The sequence below is a fragment of the Eucyclogobius newberryi genome, unplaced genomic scaffold, assembly GCF_026437365.1.
Source record: "Eucyclogobius newberryi isolate DKJ021-1_F unplaced genomic scaffold, fEucNew1.0.hap1 SCAF_10, whole genome shotgun sequence".
NCBI lineage: Eukaryota > Metazoa > Chordata > Actinopteri > Gobiiformes > Gobiidae > Eucyclogobius > Eucyclogobius newberryi.
This window is the reverse complement of record NW_027315724.1, coordinates 15278314-15304450: the sequence shown is the minus strand read 5'-3', so window position 1 is coordinate 15304450 and position 26137 is coordinate 15278314. Positions and strand designations below refer to the sequence as shown.

The following is a 26137-nucleotide window of genomic DNA, read 5'->3' as shown; positions in this document are numbered from 1 at the left end:
AACAGTTATTCAGATAACTAGCATAAAGAAAAGCATCAGTATTACCCTAAATCATTGAAGTCTTCTTCCTCGGTGTCACTACTAAACAACTCCGCAAACTCCGGAGGTAGAGGAAGTGCAGATTCTTCTGCGTCGCTTAGAGCCGAGAGCGCCCTCTTGTGGCTGTCAGTGGGAAAATAAATCAACATGTGTTCTCGCTGACGGGTTTTGGCGGCATGCTGCGGCGGGCCCCGCCATGCCCAAAAAATGCCCCCATGCTCCGGCGGGCCCCCGCCATGCCCAAAATATGCCGCCATGCTCCGGCGGGCCCCTGCCATGCTGAAAAGATACCACCAGGTATTAAGATAACCGTGCGCACGCGCGCGCCGACTGCGAAAAGCACCACGGTTCTGTCCGTGCGAGCGTTTCTTTCGCACCGCCCACGTCGCTCGATATTGGAACGCCAATATGATCGCACTCCGCCACTTAGGAGCGGTGTATGACGTAAATTACGGCGCTCGTTAACAGCGTAACGTCAGACGGCGCACGGCGTTAAAAGCGCTGCTTAATTTTGTAAAAGCGTCTGAAAATACGCCGCTCCTGAGTGGCAGAGTGTGATCATATTGGCTTTCCATATCGCAAATTTTGTAAGTACTTTTTTCGAGCGCTGCCCACGGCCCGCCATCCTCCAACCTCAGCCCAGCGAGAACACTGTGTGAAATGCGGTTTCCATTGTGAAAATAACAAATTATATCACATCAAGTCAAGTCGCTCCTGAGCATAAGTCGCACATGACGCCAAACTGACAGAATGCATGGATTATCTCTTCTAACTTTCTTCCATCTCTTTCAGGATAAAAAGTCTGTTGAAAGCACTTGCCTCTGTTTTGCAAGGCTTGTAGACAACTTCCAGCATGAGGAGGTTTGTAAACTTAAAGTTGTATTTCATTCTTATACATAAATATATGTACAAATGTCATATGATTGCTTTCATGGATACTTACATGAACAGAACCTGCTACAGGAGGTGGCCTCGCGGGACTTGTTAACCAACATACAGCAGCTGCTGGTTGTCACTCCTCCTGTCCTCAGCTCTGGCATGTTCATCATGGTGGTGCGCATGTTTTCCCTTATGTGCTCCAACTGCCCCTGCCTGGCTGTCCAGCTCATGAAGCAGAGTGAGTAAAGACCTTTCATATTGCAGGGTTTATATGACATGAAGTGCCTGGTTTGATCTTTTTATGAGGGGCACATTTTCACTGTATATATATTACAATATATTTTTTTCAAACAGACATAGCTGAAACATTGCGCTTCCTCTTGTGCGGGTCATCAAATGGCAGTTGCCAAGAACAAATTGAACTGGTACCTAGAAGCCCACAGGAACTCTACGAATTGACTTCTCTTATATGGTAACATTTGTTTTATTATTTTTTTAATTCTAAATGCTTCAGGGGTTTGTCCATTTCTCCATTATGGTCTTCTAACATTTTTCTTTTCTTTTGACAGTGAGTTAATGCCCTGCTTACCCAGAGAGGGCATCTTTGCAGTGGACGTAATGCTGAAGAAGGGCAGTGCTCAGACAACTGAAGGGGCAATCTGGCAGTGGAGGGATGATCGTGGGCTGTGGCACCCCTATAATCGCATCGACAGTCGCATTATTGAGGTATAGCCAAGAGTATCACATTCACACTGAACACTAGATCAGGAGTGTCAAAAGTAATTTTGGGCGCGGGTGACCATGACAAAAAATGTATATCAAAAAATTCTGTCGCTTTATATAGCCTAGTAATAGTTATTTGTGGATACTTTGAGTCTTTGAGTCCATATCCATGCATTAGCAACACTGTACATGAATATGGGCTGTTGTTGACCTGTTGGCTGTTGTTGCTTGATATGAGCTTATTATTTATTATAATTTCATCTTAATGATGAACTATTCATATAGTGAATCACATGAGAGCCTTCTGATTGTATTCATACAGTGTCCAGCTCGTCAGTCACATTAAGCTGGGGACACACTACACGATTTTCCAGTTGTGAGCGATTTAGAATGTTGAGGAGGGTCCACACTACACATTAGAGTCTGAGGCGACCCTACACCACCCCACTCTGACTAACAATTAAATACACTTTTAACCTATAAATATGCAATTGATAATCTACAAAAACAATCAGCAGCAGGAACATGGACTTGTGCTATGCTTTCTGATATGTAAGGTTGATATCAAAGACTTGTTGCTGTTCAAACTCAATATTAGCTAATTTATAGTTTAAAGGTCCCATATCATGCTATTTTTCCCGTTTCGTAGTCTACCCTAAGGGCATATTTGATAAGTGTTGTGCAACACCCATAACATAATAGTTAAAGGCGCAATGGACGATTTTTCGGCGATTTGAGAACTCGGGCGGAAGTGTGCATGCGCACTCCCCCGTGTGGACTGATACAACACACACGTGCGTTTGTTTATTAGCGCGACGGATCGCATCGCATCTCTCGTCTCCCGCAGATTTCCGTCTACTTCTGAGTCAGCTCGAACTGTCTTTCTCCGTCTTCATTTTGTCCCGTACACTGAGGGAACTATATTATGATAGATCAATGCGCTTAGACACGCGGAAACGTGGGGACGAGCCTGACGCGGCTGCAGGTGAGCGGTAGGTGAGTTTTATGATTGATACGTGGCAGGACTAATCGGCAGTCCACACCACAAGGAAATAAGACTCAGATTTGGGCCAAAAAAAATCGTCCATTCAATCTTTAAGTTTTAGGGGTTTCAGCAGAGGATTGTAGGACTCGTAGTTCAAGCGATAAAATGATATCAATCATAAATTAAAAATGTTTTATGGACTAAATTAGAACATCTGGGGGGCTGGAAATCTGACACTCTTAACTTGTTTTTGATGGGGGTAGTTTTATCTGGAAATCCGAGGAAGAATTCTAGCTCCAGCTGGAGCATCGAGTTCTATGTAGGAAATAAGTGCATTTCTAAACAACGCTAATTCACGCCTGGGATTTGTGGAGTCGCCCAGTGAATCTAGGAAAGCCAGACAATGGATCAAATACATCATTGAAAATGCGCTCAAAAGGGCCATCGGTCATGTTTTTTATGACCCGACTAAACAACGGAAGAGCCAGAGTGCGTACAGACAATAGTTGTTGTAGTGACCTAAAACATCTATTACAAATTTAAGGTGCCGAATACTGTTCTGATTTACGGGAGCCTGGAGGTTTTGTCTTTTTGTCCATGTGGCGCTTGTCCCCCTTTTAAAGGAAGTCTTTGTGTGTAGCCTCACGAGAACTGACCAATCGCATAAATGGTCAAACTAAACCAGTGTCTGTGCACAAAAGCGGCAGAACACAGCTCCACAGCTTTACCTCCCTTGTACCAACCCCTAAAGCATAAAATAAGCTAGGCTATATGCTTACTTTATTGGAGTTTTTAATTTACATTTGGCACCGACATAAGAATAGTTAAACAGGGTATTCATTTGTTAACACGTCATATATTGTCAAGATAAATACTTTTAACAGACAATATACAGTGATCCCTCGTTTATCGCGGGGGTTACGTTCCAAGAAGAACCCGCGGGAGTCGAAATCCGCGAAGTAGAAACCTTTATTTTTTTACAGTTATTATACAATGAAATACTCCATAAAACATTGAAAGCAAGGAACAAAACCTTTTTACAGGCCCAAGCATTTGTTTAACAAATAAAAGTACTGTATTAACGATTGTACTGTACTCTCACCGCTCTCTCCCGGAGCTCACGCGCGCCGCTCCCGCGCGCCGCTCTCACCGCGCTCCCGAAGCTCACACGCGCTCTCTCACCGGCCTCTCCGCTCACGCGCGCGCTCTCACCGGCCTCTCCCGGAGCTCACGCGCGCGCTCTCACCGGCCTCGCAAACTTCAATCTGGCAAGCGGTTATTATGTACGTGTACATATTAATCCATAACGTTATTGACACACAGGTAGAGAAGACGCGGAGAGACTGTTTAGCCAATCAGAATGCAGAACACAATGAATGATGAAAATCCGCGAAGCAGCGAGTTTGCGAAAAGTGAACCGCGATATAGCGAGGGATCACTGTATTGCCTTTGAAAATATCGTTATAAACTATTATTGAGCATATTTTATAATAATAATGCAATTATTCTTACCATTGATCTCTACTTGTATCTACAAAGAAACAAAATTATCACGGCAACTGATATTCAAAGTACTGTAGAGCTATAATAAAATCTGAATCAGCTGTACACCAAGCACTGTATAATAGGGCTCACAAATACACTTTTACTGAGGTCCAGTATGAGAAAATGTCCTAAAGCAAAGGTCTGGAACTTCATGTGGTCTCTTTTGTGGCCACCAGGGGGCAATCCAGCAGGAAGCACAAGCGTTTGACACGTAGAAGCACACATGAGTCTCACTGGAGTATAAGTTGCATTTTTGGGCGAAATTTATTTGATAAAATCCAAGACCAACAAGAAACATTTAATCTTGAAATGCAATCTGAAATAATAACAGATTAGAGAGCATGATTCATAGGTTTACGTATGCTAACATAACACCTTCAGCTACATGACACATAGACAACGAACTGTCGTAAGTATCTGGTATGTTAATGTAATATATTAAGTTATTCAGATAACCATAGCATAAAGAACATGCTAAGAAGCATCAGTATTACCCCAAATCACAAAAAAATCACTTCTGTCGCTTAGAGTGCCTTAGAGCACCCTCATGTGAAATGTGTTTGCCAGTGTGAAAATAATGAGTAATATCACATAAGTCGACTTATAATCCAGAAAATGCGGCAAGCTTCAAAATTATGTATGTTTTATTACAATCAGACCCATATTCACTGAGAAATTAGTTTAATGAGGAAGTGAATGTAGACGCGGCAGAATACAAAGACACACGCAAGCGCGGACATGCGATAAATGGTGATCTGCAGTTTACCTGCCACATTGGGATGAGACTTTCTTGGCCAGACCTGATTCACGGGTCAAAAGACAACATGTGCATCACTACCGTGGACCATATTTCTGTGTAAATATCTCATGTTACTCACTCGATCAGTATGAGCTCAGGAGCAGATGAACCAGATGTGACACAGACACAGATAAATCAGCTCACACAGAGTAATCAAGGACAGAGGGGACAGAGGGGACAGTAGGGACAGCAAACTTCAAAACACTGTTTTTTATTACAATCCAACTCATGTTCACTGAGATATTTGTCTAATTACCGGGACCCCCGGTTCAAAAGACTTATAACTACCTCATTTATTTATGTGTAAATATCAGATGTTACAACGGTTTATTGTCCGGTGTGAGTTTTTTGTGTGTGTAAATATCGCGTGTGCGGCTTTTTATTCAGAAGCGCTGTATAGCACCAACAGTACGATATATTATGTTAATAATTATATCTTGTATAAAATGTTTTTTGTCCTGTATTACACAGTCACTCAATTCATATAAATATTGTATTGGTTTTTAAACATTAATTTGAGGTAGCGTAAACCAACATGGGCTGAGCTGTGGCGAAGACTATTCAGAACATTACACACTGGACCCTGTGACTATCTCTTCTAGTCAAAACCCGCCAGTGATTTCATTGGCTGATTGATGTTACATGCAAAAACCTTTTCAACCTTTACACAGAAGGAAGGCTGCTGCACACAAATAGTGGCATGTACCACACTCAAAACACACATCTGTCATAAATACACTCTAGACTGTGAGTTCTTTCTGTTCTTTCTGAGCACGGGGCCAAAGGTGAGAAGTGAGCCACAACAGCAATGTGCACTCATTTATTTGGTTTTCTAAATGAGAGCAAAACTTTGATGCTGCAAACAAATAGTCTGTGCACTGCTAATTTCTTATTTAGTCAGCAATGGCCATACCTGCTTGTTCATTGCCCAATCCCGTCAGCTTGGAAACTTAAGCAGGTCAGGGCCTGGTCAGTACTTGGATGGGTCGACCGCTGGAAAACCAGGTGCCACAGTGGGGCGGCTAGACGAAATGTTGCTGTGTCCTCAGGCAAGACACTTCAAACCACATAGCCTGGTATGAATCTGGTTTGTATGTGTGTGAGTGATTGGTGGTGGTTGGAGTAGCTGTGGCTACAATAGTTGCTTACCACCACCAAGTGTGAAATAAATGAATAATGCAATGTGAAACGTCTTTGAGTGTCCAGAAAAGCACCGTCTTTTATAACCCTAGGTTTTAAGTCGTGTACAATTTCTTACATGCCTGTCTTTTAATGCAATATGTCATTATAACACCTTTATGTGATGTTTCTGTTTCTACAGACCGCCCATCAGAATGGCGAGGATGAAATTAGTTTGTCAACCCTTGGTCGTGTCTACACTATTGACTTCAACTCTATGCAGCAGATCAACGAGGACACAGGAACAGCCAGGGGTATCCAGAGAAAACCCAACCCCCTTGCCAATCCTTGCACGGGTAATTATCACAACCATCATATATCATTTTATTGCAATTATATCATTTTTGAAATGACGACGTTCACTGTTACTTTGTTTGTAGGGAGTCATCAGGAGGTGCGGCGGGAAGATGCACGAGCACAGCTGATGAAGGAGGACCCAGAGCTTGCCAAGTGCTTTATCAAAACTCTGTTTGGGGTCTTGTACGAGGTGTACAGCTCTTCAGCCGGGCCTGCTGTCAGACACAAGTGCCTTAGAGCCATCCTCAGGATCATCTACTTTGCAGATGCAGAGCTATTAAAGGACGTACTGAGGAACTATGCTGTGTCTAGGTTTGTTTGATCATATATCACCCTGGGCCTGATATCAATGATTTTTTTGCTACTTATTCTGTTCTAAAATGTTTTTTGTTTTGTGAATTCCAACAGTCACATTGCCTCCATGCTGTCCAGTCAGGACTTGAAGATTGTAGTGGGGTCTCTACAAATGGCTGAGATCTTGATGCAGAAGTTGCCTGATGTCTTCAGTGTTTATTTTAGAAGAGAAGGTATCATAATAGTCCTCTTCTGGCCCTTGTTTATTTGGATTTGCTTTTTATAATAAGTTATGCTTGTCATCTGCAGGTGTGATGCACCAGGTTAAGAATTTGGCAGAGTCTGAGAGTTTACTGGTGACCTGTCCTCCCAAAGCATGTCAAAGTGGAAGTGCCAGTTTGTGTCCCACCAGCCACAGCACGGCCTCCACCGCATCTACTAATAATGCTGCAGCTGATCTGGGCTCTCCCAGCTACCAGCACAGCATGGACGACTCCCTCGACCTCAGCCCACAGGGGTCAGTTTCACCTTTCATCTTTACCTCACATTCATACTGAACACGGGCTGCTTTGGCATGTAGTCTGTAGGGGCAGGGGTGTCCAAACTATGATTCAGGGGCCTCCTACAATATGATTGTAAAATTATCATTTAAGTCATACTTTTTCCAGCAAGTTTAAGTAACTCTACCACTATAACTTCAATAAAATCCCATTGATTTGTACGGTGGCTCTGTCAAAGCTTTGTTATATGCCACAATCTGAATGACTCACTATTGACCACCAGTTTGTGGCCATGTAGCACTTTGGTCAACTTAGTTGATTTTACAGTACGTTTATAAATTGGCAGATTTTACAGTATGTTTATAAATTGGCAGTTGGAGTCTGTTGCCTTCTGCTTTGAATATATTTTAATATTTGGCTCTCGGTGAAACGAGTTTGGACACCCTAATGTGGTCCGACTGAAGTACAGGTTCAAATGGGGTCACACTATGGACTAGTACAGTAAACGGTTTATTTATGTTAAAAGGCCTGTTAAACTCACTATTCACTCCCGAATCTCCAGCTAATTTTGTTGCCTTCTCCTTTTCCAATGTGGTCAATTTTCTCCGTATAAAGCCTGTTATCTACTGGGGGGGGGGAAAAAAGTCTTATAAGATTTATGAATGGACACTACAAGTGAGCTATTTAAATCTTTGGACACGCATGCAAATATCAGGATCTAGGCTCCATGTGGTTAGGCCACTCACCGTGTTCACATACACAAAGAAGTCTGACTACGCTAAACAACCAAACTCAATTAGTCTTTTCCCCATAACCTGTCAGACCAGTCTTTGCTCTGGGTGCGAGCGGTGCTGAGGGACCTTTATGGTTGACTAGTAATTTTGCGCTAGCATAAAAGGGGTACCAACGGGGTGTATGTAGGTCTCTGTTTTTAAAAAGCAATAATAGCTGCAGACTTGTCAATCACCGATAAGCATTATATTTTATGTGGAACATTTGACTTTCAGACGTGCTAGGAACTTCTAACATCAAAACAAAACTCACATGTGCTAGTCTGCAGTGAAGTGGCACCGGTTAGCCAAGGCTAGTGCACCATGTTAGCTGTGGTTTTGCGTTTGTGAACATTAGTAAATTAAATGAAAGGGGAAATATGGTCCAGGTCGCCCGGCTGAGCTCTGCTTTGATAGTGCGCTTGTCTTTACTGTTTGTCACATGTTTGAGGAGGACTCACTCTGCGACCAAGAAACTACCATGCCTAATACCACAGCTTGTCTTTTAATTAAACTTAAAACTGAATGACTATTGTCCACGTCTCACTGTGAGAACTACGTTTTCGAGCCACAACAAAAAATTCCCCCTGAATCCATAATCTTTTTACTTTCAAGTAGACTAAAACAATGACATGTGCTTGTCCACAGCAAAGGGAACAACAGTTTGTCATTACGTTGACCAAAAACAAGCAAGTCCAAGCAAGTCTAATATGTCCCGGTCTGTTTTCTTAATTGAGTGCCTCCTAGTGTGAACAGACTGTGTACTTTCCTGCTGCATGTAACAATGCAGAGTTCTCGATGTGTTCATGGGATCTGGGAGGTTTGAATCATGACGTGTATTGTAGAAGGTGCCCATTCTAGAGTCTATGTAGCCTTGAAACTTTGAAATCCAACAAGAACTTAATTTCTTGGAGGAAGCTGTCACGTTTGAATGGGCAGCTTTTAAATGTGGACAGTAGAACTCACTGAGCAGTAATGCAAATCAAACAAATGGGGCTGACTATGCATCTGACTTAGCATCGCCAGCTTCTATAAAACCTAAAAAACATACATTGCTGCAAAAGTTGTGTCTGTGTTGTGTCTCATACAAAGCGCTGGACGTCATGGTCACGACTGATGAGCACCGTGAAGGAGACACCTGACCAGGTGACACTGCCCTCAGGTTTCAGTCCTGATGCATTCAGCTGACTTAAATCTGGACAACTGGAGAACTTGGTGTGACGGGACAACATGAACTAGACCCCTATATTAAAAAATAAACTAGACCCCTACATTAAAAAATAAAGTATACCTCTATATAAAAAAACTTATATAATTACATTATTACAAGACATTTTCATTAAAAAAAATGTTTTGTGCAGGAACCTTGTGTATGTAAATGACACAGAGATCATTATGGTTACATACTCAGGCCTTGTATTTAGTTTTTCCCATAATGTTTACATTAAAACTTGCTACAACTACAAGTGTAGGCAACTTTTATTTTCAGAAACATCAAACCGACGGTCCTGCCTGACTTGTCTTATTTCCTCAGCTGTATGTAAACGGCTCCGGTGAGCTGTGATGTCTGGTGAAAAATGGACTCCTTGCAGATTTATTTCCACAGCCCTGCACACTCTGCAGCTTTTATTGGCTGCACTCATTGATGTTTTTTCATTTCTTGCGCCATAGTCCCAAACAGGCCCCCGCCGTACATTTAATGTAAATGCTGCGCTAGTTTATGCTTTTAAAACATGTTAAAGGAATAAGAGGATTTTTCGCCGATTTGAGAACTCAAGCGACTGTTGGTCCCTGTTTGAAAGGTGCGCGTGCGCACGCACACTCACCGCCGTGCGGAAGCACGCAACAGCCTCGCTGCTACACGTTTATCAATCCACAGATTGCATCGCATCTCTCGTCTCCGCAGATATCCGTCTCTTCTGAGCCAGCTGGAACACAGTCTTTCTCTGTCGTCATTTTGTGCTGTACACTGAAGGAACTCTCTAAACACACACCGGCATATCAACCACCCAGGGAAACGTGCTGCTATCCTGGGAACGAGCCAGGTGTGCAGTAGGACGAAAGGGATGATTGATATGTGGGAGGACTAATCGGCTGTCCACGCCATGAGGAAATGAGACTTAGATTTGGTGCCAAAAATCCTCTAGTATTCCTTTAAGTAAAACTGCTACTGTTGTCCTCATTCAAGGCGCTTAAGTGATGTCTTGAAGAGGAAACGAGTGCCAAAAAGAGGGCCCAGAAGGCCAAAATATTCTCCACCAAGGGATGATGATAAAGTAGACAATCAAGGTAAGCTCCACATTATCTTTTATGTTTTTATTTGATAAAAGGTACATTGCAATTTGTAATCTGTGCATCTAATTATTGTTCATGCAGCTAAAAGCCCAACCAGTACGCAGTCACCCAAATCATCATTTTTGGCAAGCCTAAATCCCAAAACGTGGGGTAAACTGGGTGCCCAGACCAACAATGCAAACTCTGAACCGTCTCGCACAGCAGGAGTGAGTGGCCTTGCCCGAGCTCCACCCAAGGACTCCATTTCCAATAACAGGTTGGGTAAAAAAAAAAAGTTTTTTACTGCTTGGGTGATGTGAATTGTTTACTAACTATGATTACTGATTTTTCAGAGACAAAATAAAAGCCTGGATTAAAGAAACAGCCAGCAAGTTTGTTGAACGCTATTTCAACTCTGAAAATGTGGACTGCAGTAATCCTGCGCTGAATGTACTCCAGAGACTTTGTACAGCCACTGAGCAACTTGGGCTACAGGTACAAACACTGGCCAAATGATTGCATTAGAATAGGACTGCTTTGTCTGTAACCAAGGATGGGGCTTTTCTTTTAATAAAGCCATAGGCTTATTTGAGCAGGACAGTATAGTTAGAAATGGGGTGAGTGCAGGAAAGACATTCAGCAAAATATCTGCTACTCAGCCACCGGGTAGAACAGGGCTTGCCTTTCCAACACCTAATCATCACAAAAATCCTGATTGTGTAATTCAGCTTTGATAAACGTCTACAAACATGTTTGTAGAGATCTTTTTAGATTGCAGTCCAAGTCTGACATGTTTCTTGTTCCATAGGTGGACGGTGGCATGGAATGCCTGGTGGAGATCTCTAATATAGTTTCTGAATCTGACGTGTCGTCTTTCGAGATCCAGCACAGTGGGCTGGTGAAGCAGCTCCTGCTCTATCTGACCTCTAGCACAGACAGGGACTTACTCAGTCGGGATTTGCGGCTGAAGCGGTTCCTCCATGTTTTCACTGACTGCCCGGTAAGTCTTAGACATAAAATACTTTCGTAAATATCACTATTTAAATTTTAACATTCACTTTTTGTTTTTTTCTTCCAGATTCCAGGCATGGAGCCCCTCACTCGCCTGGACCCTACAATGAATGGAGCATTTTTGGCTTTGGTGCACAAGATGAACAGCTGCTTGAGTCAGATGGAGCAGTTTCCCGTGAAAGTTCATGACTTTCCCAGTGGCAATGGAAATGGAAGCAGGTCTGTGGCTTTACTGATTTTTTTTTTTAAAACCAAAAAAACGTGCAAGAGTTGTATGGAAATTTCAACTTTGTATTTCTGTCCCTGCAGAGGATCCCAGGCATTGAAATTCTTTAACACTCACCAGTTAAAGTGTCAGCTGCAGAGGCATCCAGACTGCACCAATGTAAAGCAGTGGAAAGGGGGCCCTGTAAAGATTGATCCTCTGGCCCTGGTTCAAGCCATTGAGCGATATCTTGTTGTCCGAGGTAAGTTTCCACTCTCAGCTTCTATAGTGTGTTATAGTTTTGGTACAGTTTGACAGTTTTATTCACAATAACTCTGTTTTGCAGGATACGGTCGAATCAGAGAGGAGGATGAGGACAGCGATGACGATGGTTCAGACGATGAGATTGATGAGTCATTGGTATGCGACAGATCATGTGTAAAACTCCTTCACAGTGTTCTGAGTGTAACCTCGTGAATAAATATAACTCCACACTTTGTCATGGTTCAGGCGGCACAGTTCCTAAACTCTGGCAGCGTGCGGCACAGACTTCAGTTCTACATTGGTGACCATCTTCTGCCATACAACATGACTGTGTACCAGGCTGTGCGACAGTACAGTCTGCAGGCTGAAGAGGAGCGTGAGTCTACGGATGATGAGGCCAATCCCCTGGGGAGAGCGGGCATCTGGACCAAAACGCACACTATATGGTAAAATGACACAATTGCGGCTCCTGTGTGTGTGTGTTTGTTTGTTTGTTTGTTTGTTTGTTTGTTTGTTTGTTTGACTCTTGTGATCATGTTTATATGGTTGTGTTCCTAACAGGTATAAGCCAGTGAGAGAGGATGAGGATGGCAGCAAAGACTCAGTCGGTGGGAAGAGGGGCCGAGCACAGACTGCTCCCACCAAAACCTCACCTCGAAATGCCAAGAAGCAGGACGAGCTGTGGCATGGTGGGTATTGTGTAATAGATACTGTGGTGATGAATTACAAAGACTAACTGTTTGCTCTTCACAAATAGATGGTGTTTGTCCCAGCGTCAACAACCCATTAGACACTTACCTCACTACGGAGCCACCAGAGACCATAACCTTTGATGACCCCTCTTTAGAGGTCATCCTGCTGCTGAGGGTCCTGCACTCCATCAGTAGATACTGGTTCTATTTGTATGAAGTATGTGCCCTTTCATGTAGATCATCATCCCTTCAAGTAATTTCTAGAAAACTCATGATGACTTGTTTTCCAGAATGCAGCATGTAAGGAGATTATCTCCACCACTGAGTTCATCAACAGTAAACTGACCGCCAAAGCCAACCGTCAGCTGCAGGACCCACTGGTCATCATGACGGGCAACATACCCACATGGCTTATTGAGCTGGGGAAGACATGGTAAATGATCTTTTGTAGAACACAACCACATCTTAAGGCTGCCTCCTAACCATTTTCTGTCTCTGCAGCCCGTTCTTCTTCCCCTTTGACACTCGGCAGATGTTGTTCTATGTAACAGCCTTTGATCGTGACAGGGCCATGCAACGATTACTTGACACAAACCCTGAAATCAACCAGTCAGATTCTCAGGACAGCAGAGTTGCACCACGTCTTGACAGAAAAAAGGTACTTGGTTGTTTGATTGTTTATTTCATTCTCTTTCTTTGTGCATTTAACACTTAATATTCTGTGCAGAGGACCATAAACCGCGATGAGCTGCTTAAACAGGCCGAGTCTGTGATGCAGGACTTGGGCAGTTCCAGAGCCATGTTGGAGATTCAGTATGAGAATGAGGTAATGAATTGTTGCTCTCTGGAAAGGTTCTTGTGTTCACCATTAAATGTGGAACCTTTTTGTGAACTTTTGTAGGTTGGCACGGGACTTGGCCCCACTCTGGAGTTCTACGCCCTGGTCTCTCAGGAGCTCCAGCGGGCAGATCTGGGCCTGTGGAGGGGTGAAGAGGTCACACTATCAAATCCAAAAGGTATGCAACCTTCAGCTCACTGCAAAGTCTTAATGTTTCTGTTGACATTAGGAATCAGAGTCATGTTAATGTCATGTCTTACAGGAAGCCAAGAGGGAACCAAATACATGTTCTGTGCAAGGGGTCTGTTTGCTGTTCCCTTTGGCAGGACGACAAAACCAGCACACATAGCCAAAATAAAGATGAAGTTCCGCTTCTTAGGAAAGTTGATGGCCAAGGCCATCATGGACTTCAGGCTGGTAAAGAGATTCTCCTTTGCACATATCAGATGCTTGTGGACAGTTTTAAAAGACTATGTTCACGCTGCTTTGCCTTCCAGCTGGATCTGCCTTTGGGCTTACCCTTTTATAAGTGGATGCTGCGACATGAGCTGTCCATCAGCTCACATGACCTGGTCAACATCGACCCTGCTGTGGCCAAGTCCATCCAGCACCTGGAGGATATCATTCGGCAGAAGAGAAGACTAGAGCAGGACAGATCGCAGGTACGAAACAATCAATGCTGATCTCAAGGTTTCAAATTGAAAGCTGCTTGAAACACTATTTTGTTGTTTGTAATAGACCAGGGAAACCCTGCAGCAAGCGCTAGAGAGCCTGAACATGAACGGTTGTTCAGTGGAGGATCTGGGCCTGGACTTCACACTCCCAGGATTCCCAAATATTGAGCTGAAGAAGGGAGGCAAAGACGTCGCTGTGACCATCTACAACCTGGAGGAATACCTCAGGGTATGAGCTTTTCTTATTTTTGTTCTGAGATATTAAGACATTTGCCTCATGGATCAATCAAATGTGTCTTGGATCTTATACATGTTTGCTATCCTCTTTTCCAGTTGGTGGTCTACTGGACTCTAAACGAAGGCGTGTCCAGACAGTTTGAATCGTTTCGTGAAGGATTTGAGTCCGTATTCCCACTGCATCACTTGCAGTATTTCTATCCAGAAGAGGTAAGGGTGCTCTGTGTGCAATAAAGTCAAGTGGACTAGTGTAGTGGAAAGTGTTCAACGTGTCTGTGTGCTGCAGCTGGACCAGTTGCTGTGTGGTAGCAAGTCAGAGACTTGGGATGTGAAGACTCTTATGGAGTGCTGTCGACCGGACCATGGTTACACACACGACAGGTGAAATGATTCATGCCTTCTTTCTGAAGTGCCCATGTCAGACTAGTGTATTCTATATCTGAGTGTGTTTTGTCCTGTGTTTTCAGTCGTGCTGTGCGGTCCCTGTTTGATGTGTTGAGCAGCTTCGATGCAGAGCAGCAGAGACTCTTCCTGCAGTTCGTCACTGGAAGCCCCCGACTGCCAGTCGGAGGTGAGTAATGGCGGGTGGACGGGTGATTTAATCACTGTGCCCTATTACACTGACCTCAGAGCACTGCGGGTCTGCGGAAAGAATTCCTAAAGAAGTCTGTTTGTTACCCGAGCGGTCTGGAAAGGTTTTTAGGACCAGGGGTGTCAGACTCATTTGAGCCGCGGGCCGAACATAACGTAAAAATAAACAATAAAACATTCAAATTAAAATAAATAGCTTTATATTGCCTAGTAATAGTTATTTGTGGACACTGATACACAAATCTGCAGCAGGTGAAAGATGAACTATTTTTATAGTGTAAGCTTTAGTGAGACTAAACTCTTCATGTAGTGAATCAAATGAGCTCATTCTGAGTGTATTCAGAGTCCAGTTCTTCACTCACATTAGTGTGGACACAGTCAGAACTCACAGCAGCTTCACTCTGGCATGTTCATACTTTATTACTCTGACCTGTGTTTTACCTGTGGCTCCTGATCTGTCTTTGCACTGGTTTGGCTGTTTTCCTCGGAGTATCATCACAGAAGTTTGTTTCCTTGTTAGCTCCACATTAGCTCCACATTAATCACAGCTGACGCCCACATACAGTCTCTCCTCTTCCACGTGTTTCTCAAAGCCACATGTCTCTTTTCCGCTCAGACCTTTCTGCTAAGTTTTTAAAGTTTTGCGTGAGTCGGCTTTAGGCACTGAGGAGAAACTCCAGTGGCACAGCACCAATGTGCAGTGCGGGGGGCGGACTCGTAGTTCCAGCTATAAAAACACTATATATCTAATAAATATAATTAAACCGTCTGGAGCTGGTCTTTGACACCCCTGCTTTAGATGCAAATCCACGGGAAATTGCATGGCGTTCATCAAATACGGCCACAGTGCACTAGGTATGACTTTAGTCGATTCATCGATCAATGGTGTCTTAAATGATTCAAACAAAATTTGTATTGGACTAATTTATTTATTTAGATAATAAGGACTTATATGGGACAACAACAAAAGGGAGAAGCTACGCAGTGAATTAGCTGAAGATTGATTTAATTTGCCTTTTTTTCATTAGGTTCTTAGCAAATCATTGTTGGAATAGTTGTGATTTCAGTTATTAAATCAGTGTGATTATTATTCCTCCATACTGGAGCAGCCCTACATCACAGCACACACACACACACACACACACGCACACGCACGCACACACACGGATCATTTGTGGTCATGCCGCTAAGCCTGTCCTTCTGTTTGCCAGGATTTCGGAGCTTGAATCCCCCGCTGACTATTGTGAGGAAGACGTTTGAGTCGTCTGAGAACCCAGATGACTTCCTCCCGTCGGTCATGACCTGCGTCAACTACCTGAAGCTGCCTGACTACTCCAGCATAGAGATCATGAGAGAGAAACTGTTGATTGCAGCTCGAGAGGGCCAGCAGTCCTTCCACCTTTCCTGATCTCCTCACATCTCACATTCAAATGCCTTCAACAGCGACTGATGAAATCACGACTTCCTCTTTAGTTTTTTGTAATCACATACATTAAGGCTCTGTGTACAGCCTTCTTGTTAGAGAAAGCAGCTTGCAGAAGAATAAGACTCTAAATATATATTTGCTGCCCCTGTCTCTCAAAAAAAAAAAAAGTATAAAAAGAAAAAATGGAAGGGTGTTCCATGACTCACAGAAGTTAAAGTATAAAAAGAGTAAACTTATATCAGTAGTTGAGTAATGTTAAAATGAAAACATCTGGGTGACATTTTAAACTGCATTGCTATGTGATATTTAAAAAGGGACATTTCCTCTCCAGAGCGACGGACTGCGTCACAACTGAGGGAGGAGGAGGAGGAGGAGGGGCGGGGGAGGGCCATTGAGCAAGCTAGGATTACTTTAGCTCCAAAGATCATTTGTACAGACAAATTTGCAGACTTTGCTCATTCTACACATTTGATAGAATAGTTCTTTGTTCCGACGTCGCTCCCTCGGTTCATCTGTTCAGTTCTGTATTATATCGGCCCCGGTTTGTGTGTTGCTTTTGGAGTTCTGCTTCTCCCTCCGTGTGTCTTTGCCTCGAGCTGTGATGGTGAGAGTTGCTGTTGGTTGAATGCGGGTAGTGACGAGCGATCATTCTTACCAGAGGTGGGCAGAGTACTGCACGCATTGAGTAACTCTTTGGATCATCCGTTTCACTGCAATATAAATAGTGCAAGTTCTGGTATTGGCAAAACATGAACATAAGTTGCGTGCACACACCAGTCTCTCTTAAAACAAATGACATTGCTACTTCAGAATATTACTCAAAGTTGAAGTCAAAGCTGAGCCAGACATTAAAAAGTATAAGTACCAAAAAGTGACTCGAGTGAAATGTAAAAGTAACTCTTCCAACCTCTGACATGATCATTATTCCCCTTTACCCATTTTGAAATTGCGTTCTGGCCTAATTTTTATTTTAGAGAGATTCAGACGTGTTTTTGATCAGGTGAATTTGCTTTTTGCTCCTTTTTTTTTTTTTTTAATAGTTGGTGTCTTTCTGTTGGGCCCTACCTGGATGTGTGGGGATGTTCTCGGCCCGACTGAGCTCTGAGTGACCCCTAAACGCATAAATGTAGCCGGGCGCAAACGTTTGGCTGGTCTTTTGTTTCATAGAGAACATTTCAAGTTCAATTATGGAGTTTAAAATTTGTATGCGGCGCCCACGCTCTGTTCTGGAGCCGCGGATGTCTGCTTTACTTTTATAATTTTCTATTTGGTCTTTATTTCTTGCTGTTGTTGATAATGATGATTTTTTTTTTTTTTTCTCTGCACTGCTGGCTTGGAACAAACTGTGGTGTGCACCTGCAGTCTGCGGCCAGGGGAGGGCGCCACTGTATTCTCCTGGCTCAATCGTTCATGTGCTGGTTTCTAAGATCTGCAATAATTTACTGCATCAGGTTCATGTTTTTACCTGAACATAAATAAAGTAACTGTTTGACTCATGGTCGTATTTTTTTCCCCCCCATTGTTTTCTTTGTTCAAACTGCTATGGGATTGCACCAGTTGCCATGGAGACTGAGGCGTTAATGTCCAGCCTCTGAACTGGATTTCTTAATATCTGTTTTTCTGTCAATGTTAAATTTAAATATCGTCTGTTTCGCAAAGACGGGGCAGAATTGTACTGAGGTTATTTTGAGGGTCTCGTGGGCTCGCTCTGGGATCAATTTATGTTGAAGATGGATGAAACCACAGGGAGAACAGCCCACAACTCATTAATGACCACAGGGGTTTGCATTGATCGCTGGGGCTCCATTCCACATGCTGCTTTTAGTAATGCTGCTTACACTGGGGCCCTTTCCTCCAACACCAAGTCCCTTTATCCTCGTGATACTGTGAGTCTAAACTAACTTCATGTACATTTAATTACACTGTTTCATTTGAGACCAGCTGTTGAATTCATTTTTCAATTGAAGGGAACAAATGACCATGGGATGTTTATGGCTTTGAGGTGGCAAGCACTCACCTCACACCAAGAAGGTTCCTGGACGGTTCCTCTTGAGTGTGCATGTGTCTCCTTGTGTCTGAGTGAGTTTCCTCCAGGGTTCATTTGCCCACATCAACACAAAACATGCACAATTGGTAAACAGGTCAGGTTCTGGAGATGTCCTGCAGCATTACAGGAAGGGTCAAATGTAGAGCACTCATTCCCCTCAAGGGACAAAGTGTACATAACACTGACCCTCATAAAAGTACAAGTTGAAATGACAGATATTTCCCTCACTTAAGTAAATAATGTAGACTTATTAGAGTGAACTCTGCTTGTCAGGTCAGACTGCAGGCTAAACGCCTCTGGCTCTTGGTGTTTTTTTTTTTTTTTTTGACCTCAGGCAACATTTTTTCATAACTGACATCATGCAAAAGGAGTTGCTTTGAAATTCGCCTTGATGGGTTGAAGAGGATCCTTAAGTGGGACCCGGGGGAAATCTAACAGTCAACCAGAGTCCAGACAGTCCACCGAAGAAGGCCTTGTGGAAGATGAACACAGGACAGAGACTCTGCAGCTCTGTGTGCTCAAAAATCTCATTGTGTGCGTGAAAAATGTACAGGCCTGAATAAATAAATGAAGGAAAATGCATTAAAAAGGCTGGACCACTGCGTCAACATCCTTCCCCTCTCACTGAAGCCTATTCTAACTTTTGAGCACGGTTAGGCTGAATCATTTTGGCCCTTCTGGTGAATGCATTTTTCTGTCTGTGATGTTCAGACTGGAAAACGTTTTTCGAGTCAACAGAATTGTTCATTTTAGCTGTTTGATGAAAGCAAATATTGACTCGTTCACCTGGAGGAACTCGTGTTTGGGGCTGGGTTGATCATGAAGACCCGGGACCGGACCGCGTGTCTCTTGTTCAGGGGCCCACGCATTTCACTTAAAGAGGGACAACACGGAGCTCTCTAACCCCCAAGGTACAGATGGACTTACTTATGCGCTTCTAAAATATAATAATGAAGCAAAAATATTCGCGCAAAGAGAGCTCAAATGTGTAAAGTGTCTGGCCCTGTCATGTACTGTAAGTTTAGGCTTGTTTTGTTAAACGTGGCCACTCCATATGACACACATGTGCATTTATATGTTTTAAAATGGAATTATTTATGCCAAAAACACACAAAAAACTCATGTTGTGGGTCTACTTATGTTGTGTTGGCGGCATCTGGTGGTCACGTGGCAAACTGCATCTCGACGTGACCGTGAAGCATAAATATATTCTACAAAAGCCCTGCGGGATTATGAGTCAACATGAAGAAGAACCATGAAAAAGCCTTCTAAAATCCAAAAAAGGACGGCAGGATGTCTAATTTTATTTACACAATGCAAATCAATGCAAATGATATGTCATCTGCACATTGCATACAATCTTTAATCCCTTCACAGTTATTAATACATTTATTTATCAAACCCAAGCCATGAAGAATAATTTAATTCTTTAATTGGCCTCATGATTTTGCAACATCACATTTCTTTCTGCACCAAAATGAGTGCTAATTCATTGTTTAATTGAATGAGGAAATTACTATTCTCTTCAGGAACAGATGTAACGATTCTATACCGGTGAGTTTGTTCCACTCGCGCTCAATGTCAATGGAGCGGATGAGCCCTGATAAGGAGGCAGAAAGTCCAGTAAAGGTGGTGTGTCGTCAGCGTGTGTCGTCAGCAGCCCTCCCTCCCTCCTCTCTTCCTCTCTCTTCCTCTCTCTTCCTCTCTCTGCCCTCCCTCTCTTCTAGCTCCTCTCCTCCTCAGCACCAGCCAGTCCGCTCAAGCCCGCCTACTCCTGCACAGCTCCGGCTCAGCATCCCCACTCACTGCCTTCTGCCTGTGCCACCAGAGAGAAGTCTGCGCCGGTTTGAAGACATAAGATAAGCCGTCCCAGCAGCAGCGCAGGCCTGGGCACAACCAGCTCCAGGATGACCACTGCACCTCCACGGATGCTCCTCGCCTTGTTCTTCTTGAGGAGCACTTTGGCGTCTCCGTTCCTGCTGGCTCCGGACACCCCTGCCCCGGCCGAAGCTGCTCCCACCAGGCCCACGCCTCGGCCGGACCCCTGTGAGGGAGCGCCCTGCCTGAACGGAGGCTCGTGCTTGGCCCTCGGCTCTGCGGGGCAGCCACAGGACACCTGGGAGTACGCCTGCACCTGCCGCCCAGGCTACACCGGCCGCAACTGTGAGGTATGTGCACCAACTCTGGCACTTTGACCAGCAAGAGGGTTTGTGTGCATAAAGCTGCTGATTGTGAGGGTGTTACTGCTGTGATGATGCTTGTCATAACAGCGCAATACTTCATAATATGATAATAAATCATAAAGTCATAAATGACCTTAACATTATCTTTAAGAATCACTTCAAATGACAAGAAAGCAACCACATGCATGCAGCAACATTCTTCTAGCGACTTGCAGCGCTTGTCCTTACACACCTGTTGAGGGCATTAACACCATTATTAAGTCTAATAATTTGCAAATATATCATTCGTTGAAATGGAATAAATTGTAAACTTAGAAATTGTTTGTGAACAGAACTCTAAGCCGTGTCCCATCTACTATAAACGTATGTGAAAATACAGTATTTCTAACAGAACACGATCATCCGGATAAATGCCTGTCCCACACAACATGGCACTGTTACCGTGACGTCACAGGCGCAGACAATAGATTCACACTCTACATTAGTCTGATTGTGATTCCAGTTCACTCTTGTTCCTTTGATCCGTTGAATAATAGTATTATGAATTATATTCTTTCTTTTAAGACAAAATGGCTGCTTAGTAGATTTTTCAAGAAGTAAGAATACTTAAAATCTATATCACTTTTATGAAAATCCCTTGGTTTGTTCTGACCCGAGAGTCTTTTGCTTAAATTCAGTCTTTATACTTCAACATGCAGCTCATAGTAAATTGTGTTGTTTCTGGTTCTTCTTGTTTGAACACATTTGTTCCGTGGCTGAAGGCATCTGTGCTGTTTTGTGTGCTTCTTGCCTCTGCCTTTGGGGGGCTTTCTACTGGTCGCATGTGCTGTCACTGAGACATGGAGATGAATGCTGGGGTTGCTGTGGCAACAGGAGAGGAGAGAGAACCAGAGAGGAGTTGAATATGTTGGTGTGTCAATGCTGTTCTATCACCTTTGTGACATGGACTATTGGGCTTTGTCTTGAAGACACTGTATTGGTTTGAATAATGCAAGACAAAGACACCGAATCATTCTTTTGCCCAGAATGCCTTCTGCTACTTCACAAGACAATGCAACATGTTTTGGCTGGTTATGCTTTTGTCCCACACACATTTTGTTGAATACTTTCACTGCATTTCTTTTTGCAATACAACATTATCCATACCATCACAACAAAGCAAACGAAGGCAGAAAAGTCACACTAACAAGAACATTATTATACTTTATAGAAATAAGAAAATATGATAAAGAAACATATTCCTATTGCTTTTTAAATGTGTTGGGTTTTGTTTGTGTTTGCCCTGCTCATCGTCATCATCCACCTCAACATTTATCTGACTCATTTCCGTTCTGTTTTCCTATTATTTTTGTAATGGTAGTGCAGTACAAGTTCTGTGACGATGACGTAATTCAGTTTGAAAGATCACATTCATATAACAGTAAAAATGCAAGACTAAATAATACAGTTTGTCATTTGCAGTAACAAAGATGTACTATTAATTCTGAAGAGTAATATAATGCTCGGTCTCTGCGGTTCTGAGTCATGCTGATGTACGCTGGACAACGCTGCTGTGGCGTCATGAGGAGAGAAGGGACAAGGTGACCGTCTGGGTAAACTTCAGCGCAGTTGCCAACAGGTGGCAGCCATGGCCCCTGGTGTCTTCTTCTCCACCTGAATATGCAGCTCAGGTCCATTTGTCTCACCAAAGTATGTACTATGTGTAAGAGGGAGACAGCTGAGCCTGTACTCTGACGTCCGAAGCCCTTTCAACGTCTCCTTGGCCCTTGCAAAGTCTCCTTGGCCCTTTTAAAGTCTCCTTGGCTGTCCTGTCCAGGTTAAAAGTCTTGAAATAGAACCAAAAAAAGCAAAACATGGAAATAGGAATCAGGATAGTATCAAAATGAAAGTCAAGGTTACACCACAATAGCCTTCATTTATTACTGTTGTTGGTGTCATGAGGAGCTTGAGGGTCTAGATGCATGTTTCAACTAGTTCACTTCACACACCGGTCCATTTGAGTGGTCCATAGTGGTCCATAGTGGTCCATAGTGGTCCATAGTGGTCCATAGTGGTCCATAGTGGGCCGTGAGAGGTACGAGCTTCCAAGGTCAGGCTCACTGTCGGTTTTGCAGACGCAGACTCGGATGAAAATAAAACTGCAAAAAGCAGATATTAACAGAAATTAATAATTTCTCACTAAACGCCGGTTGGATCTTGTGATAAACCTCTTTTTTATCACGCACATTAGGAATAGCTGTTTCCTGTCTATCTATAAGTCCAGTGCATAATCCATCGAACATTATTCAAATCCAATGCATTACATAAAGACACATTAAAACGTGGTGTAGAGGCTTTGCAGAGAAGTGAAATGATCCCCATTTAGTCATAAAGCCTATGGGGAAAAAATCCCCCCAAAAAAAGGAATTACTGAATGTCTTTATGGGAATTGCTAGGATCAGTCTTAAAAAGTATAGATAATGTAAGATTTAGATTACATTTATTAGTAAAGTCTGGGGGGCCGAGGCCAGGGCACCACATTTTTGTAGCCTCCAAGCTGTTTTGGGGCGTTTTCTGGGACTGATAACCTTTGAATTATTAACAACAACCTTTATTTTTGTGAAGAGCCCAAACTTGCAAAAGTATGCATCAATAGAGGTCCAAAAACAGCACAACAAAGAACTATTGATTCCCACTTACACTTGTTGCTTTACTCAACATTGATCCGACTGGCTGAGTGCATTTGGCATTCTGAATTTCAGCTCGCACCAAAGTGTAGATCTAAAGTCGCATAATTTTTCGAACACACAATGTATTATTTTATGATCTATAGCTTGCAAATGTATCTTTGTGTAATTGTTTTTGCTGTATTGACACTTCTTTTTAGATGCAGAGAGTATTGAAATGAGTCCAGCGCAAAAATGGACTAAAACCAAGCAATAACTGATACACAAATGCAAGAAAACTAGTCTCTATTACAAATTTGAAAACAGAACCAGCTCTAGATTAAGACCTTTTGAAAAATCAGACTTATTTTTGAGGCACTGCTGTTGCACGTCCTGTCTGTATTTTCCCTTTTTCTGTTCCATTCCTTCCTGACAAAGCCGTGCCGTTCTGTGCACACTCACCTGTCGACTTCATTGCATTTTTCCAATTATCCGACTTGCGCGCCGTCGCTAATCCTACTTTGCGACTCCCCTTTGCTCCTTGTAGTGAGATTTACAGTCGCCTCGCTCCATGCACTTGTTCTTACTTGGGTTTAATACAAAGCCAAGTCTTTGTTTTCGCAGTGGCCTTTTCTGGGAGTTATATTAGCTGCTCAGCCTGTAGCTTATTTATTATTGAAGGGCGTGTAGTGATGGATTTGGAAACGTGCTGTAGTACACGTTAGACATCCGTCATTGAAAAGGGGGTTCTGGGGGCCGTTTGACCATCACGGATTCTTCTGTTGTTACAATAAATCTTTTTAAATTTAGTGTTACATTTTTAGTGAAACATTTTCTAGCATCCTGTGACAAAGAGCAGGGCTATTCAACTTAAGTTTCCAGAGGGCCAGATTTTTCCGAGGTTAATAATAACATAATAAAATAACTATTGATTGTTTATATTTTTGTGAGAAATAACATACAACATAAACTAGGACAACCAGGTCTGAACCAGAACTGACCCAGAATCAAACAAGGACTAAACCAAACCAGGTCTAAACTAGTGCTAACCCAGAGTTAAACCAGTAAACATGATTATTATTAGTTTGTATGTATATGTGGGCCGGATTAAATTGATTGGAGCACCTGATTTGGCCCTCAGGCCTTATGTTGAATAATAATAATAACTTTTATTTATATAGCGCTTTTCAGTGACCCAAAGACGCTGAACATAATAAAAAAGGGGGGGGTATTTACAGACAGGGGGGACAACACGTACAGAACACATTAATATACAGATAAAATGAACAAGACAGAAGAAGTAGAGAGAAAAAGATGGGGATGTAACAGGGGGTAGAAGTGTAGGCAATGGGGTAGAGGAGGCTAGGGGTAGGGGAGGTCATAGGCTTGCGTGAAGAGGTATGTTTTTAGGCGGGATTTGAATGTTGTGAGTGAGGGAGAGTGGCGGACAGGTTGGGGGAGGGCATTGACATAACTGAAAATGTTGAAGATTACCAATTGAATTAATCAAAACCTCATCTCCTTGATTGCTTGAGTGTAACTCCCGCCCACAGAAGAGAACAGCCAATAGGAAAGCACCTCTGTCCTCCTCAGTCAGACACAATCAACCGCTTAATTTGGCACGATGGATTTTTGCTGTATATTTTTTCTGCAAATTTTACTGTGGATTTTGAGAGCTTGAAAATACAGTGAACTTTTTTCAATTTTCAAACTGAGAATAACAATGACAATGTATACTACAAATCAAAAATCAACTGAAATTCTGAATAAAAAAATGTTTTTTCAAGGTTAAAAATGTCAAAGCCAGAAATATACCAGCATTTAAAAGTCAAAATCCGATGAAACAAATGATCTTCCAAATATCAGACAACATTTGTGTGTCTCGCTTGCAAGCACTAAAACACGAGAGTTGTAGGCAAGTCTTGTTTTGTGAATCTGTGAATCTGGAATTAAACATGTTCTGATTCTGGTTCCTTCATGAGTCTAAACCTGGTCTGTGTGAAGGTTGAACGTTGTTTCTGTGTTCATTTTATTTGAGTAATCAATGTTTTATGGGTGGCTAACCTGATTTAAAATACATATAAGCGTGCATTAAGCCTAAAATGTATTGTAAAATACTAAAATGCATGAGGAGAACATTTTGGGTGCAACAATACTCACGCTCCATTTAACACAGCAATAAAAGAGTTAAACGCGCCGTACTTTTGCAAATACAAGAAGAAAATGTCTCTATAAAGTACAAACTCTGCTTAGACATGGTGTAATTTAAATAAAATCTAAAATAATTATTAAATTACCATACAAATAAAAGTTGAAGCATTTGTTTTTGTCTACAAAATCATATCAATATTGAGTGTGAGAACTTTTATTTTCAGGAGCCTCTTAAATTAAAAAAAGAGGTATTACTTAAAGCGCAGCATAACCACAAGTGCCTAAACTTCACCAGGAAATATGAATGGAACATCATTTTACTGTGATAACATTAGAATGATTTATCACAGAAAACATCCTCCAAACCTCTTAGTCACAACGTGTGGAGGGAATTGAACCCACAACCTCCTCGTTAAGAACACTGAACACACTATTACAGCTTGCTAGGAGAAAGGTGACATCTAGAATGTTGCCACAAGGGAAATAATCACCACTTTAATGAGCTTTTTCCGCTGCGTTATGGACCAAGATGGACGACTTAAAAGCCATCACCTTTTCAGCAGCTTCTTCCTTTCGTAGACAATACTTTGGCTCGAGAACAAAGACGACACGTGTTGGAGAGACTTGTGAGAATTAGAAGGTAGAGATGCTGTCGGTGTAAACTAAAGGCTTCATCAGGAGCCTGCAGAGGAGTCGGCAAACACAAGCTAATCCTGCTAATTGCTCAGGTGCAGACGGAGCACACTTTGGGGGTTTTGGGGGGGAAGCTAAAAAGAGAAACTAAGTGTAAAGAAATGTGCAACAGTTACGCATTTGCAGAGAGATTTCAATGCACGAGTATGACGAGATTGTTTGAGGATTATGGGATGTCAGAGCAAAGTCCTGTCTC

The 26137-nt window shown here is 42.6% G+C and overlaps 2 protein-coding genes across 4 annotated transcripts in view; both read left to right on the top strand.

Moving 5' to 3' along the window:
• The window catches only part of trip12 (thyroid hormone receptor interactor 12), a 31652-nt gene extending 13933 nt beyond the window's left edge, over nucleotides 1-17719 (top strand). For both annotated transcript variants that reach the window (XM_072461794.1, XM_072461793.1), the window contains 29 exons: nucleotides 832-900; nucleotides 991-1156; nucleotides 1273-1390; nucleotides 1488-1644; nucleotides 6292-6445; nucleotides 6530-6758; nucleotides 6855-6973; nucleotides 7050-7257; nucleotides 10199-10299; nucleotides 10387-10561; nucleotides 10638-10779; nucleotides 11093-11284; nucleotides 11363-11514; nucleotides 11605-11762; nucleotides 11847-11920; nucleotides 12011-12210; nucleotides 12326-12453; nucleotides 12522-12673; nucleotides 12747-12889; nucleotides 12958-13114; nucleotides 13184-13282; nucleotides 13358-13472; nucleotides 13557-13711; nucleotides 13792-13956; nucleotides 14033-14197; nucleotides 14302-14415; nucleotides 14492-14586; nucleotides 14673-14776; nucleotides 16008-17719. In XM_072461794.1, coding sequence (XP_072317895.1) covers nucleotides 832-900; nucleotides 991-1156; nucleotides 1273-1390; nucleotides 1488-1644; nucleotides 6292-6445; nucleotides 6530-6758; nucleotides 6855-6973; nucleotides 7050-7257; nucleotides 10199-10299; nucleotides 10387-10561; nucleotides 10638-10779; nucleotides 11093-11284; nucleotides 11363-11514; nucleotides 11605-11762; nucleotides 11847-11920; nucleotides 12011-12210; nucleotides 12326-12453; nucleotides 12522-12673; nucleotides 12747-12889; nucleotides 12958-13114; nucleotides 13184-13282; nucleotides 13358-13472; nucleotides 13557-13711; nucleotides 13792-13956; nucleotides 14033-14197; nucleotides 14302-14415; nucleotides 14492-14586; nucleotides 14673-14776; nucleotides 16008-16204 — 4203 coding nt within the window. In that variant the 3' untranslated portion in view covers nucleotides 16205-17719. The remainder of the gene's footprint in view (nucleotides 1-831; nucleotides 901-990; nucleotides 1157-1272; nucleotides 1391-1487; nucleotides 1645-6291; nucleotides 6446-6529; nucleotides 6759-6854; nucleotides 6974-7049; nucleotides 7258-10198; nucleotides 10300-10386; nucleotides 10562-10637; nucleotides 10780-11092; nucleotides 11285-11362; nucleotides 11515-11604; nucleotides 11763-11846; nucleotides 11921-12010; nucleotides 12211-12325; nucleotides 12454-12521; nucleotides 12674-12746; nucleotides 12890-12957; nucleotides 13115-13183; nucleotides 13283-13357; nucleotides 13473-13556; nucleotides 13712-13791; nucleotides 13957-14032; nucleotides 14198-14301; nucleotides 14416-14491; nucleotides 14587-14672; nucleotides 14777-16007) is intronic.
• A 2285-nt stretch (nucleotides 17720-20004) lies between these two features.
• The window catches only part of dner (delta/notch-like EGF repeat containing), an 86161-nt gene continuing 80028 nt past the window's right edge, over nucleotides 20005-26137 (top strand). For both annotated transcript variants that reach the window (XM_072461791.1, XM_072461792.1), the window contains exon 1: nucleotides 20005-20437. In XM_072461791.1, the coding sequence (XP_072317892.1) occupies nucleotides 20177-20437 (261 nt within the window). In that variant the 5' untranslated portion in view covers nucleotides 20005-20176. The remainder of the gene's footprint in view (nucleotides 20438-26137) is intronic.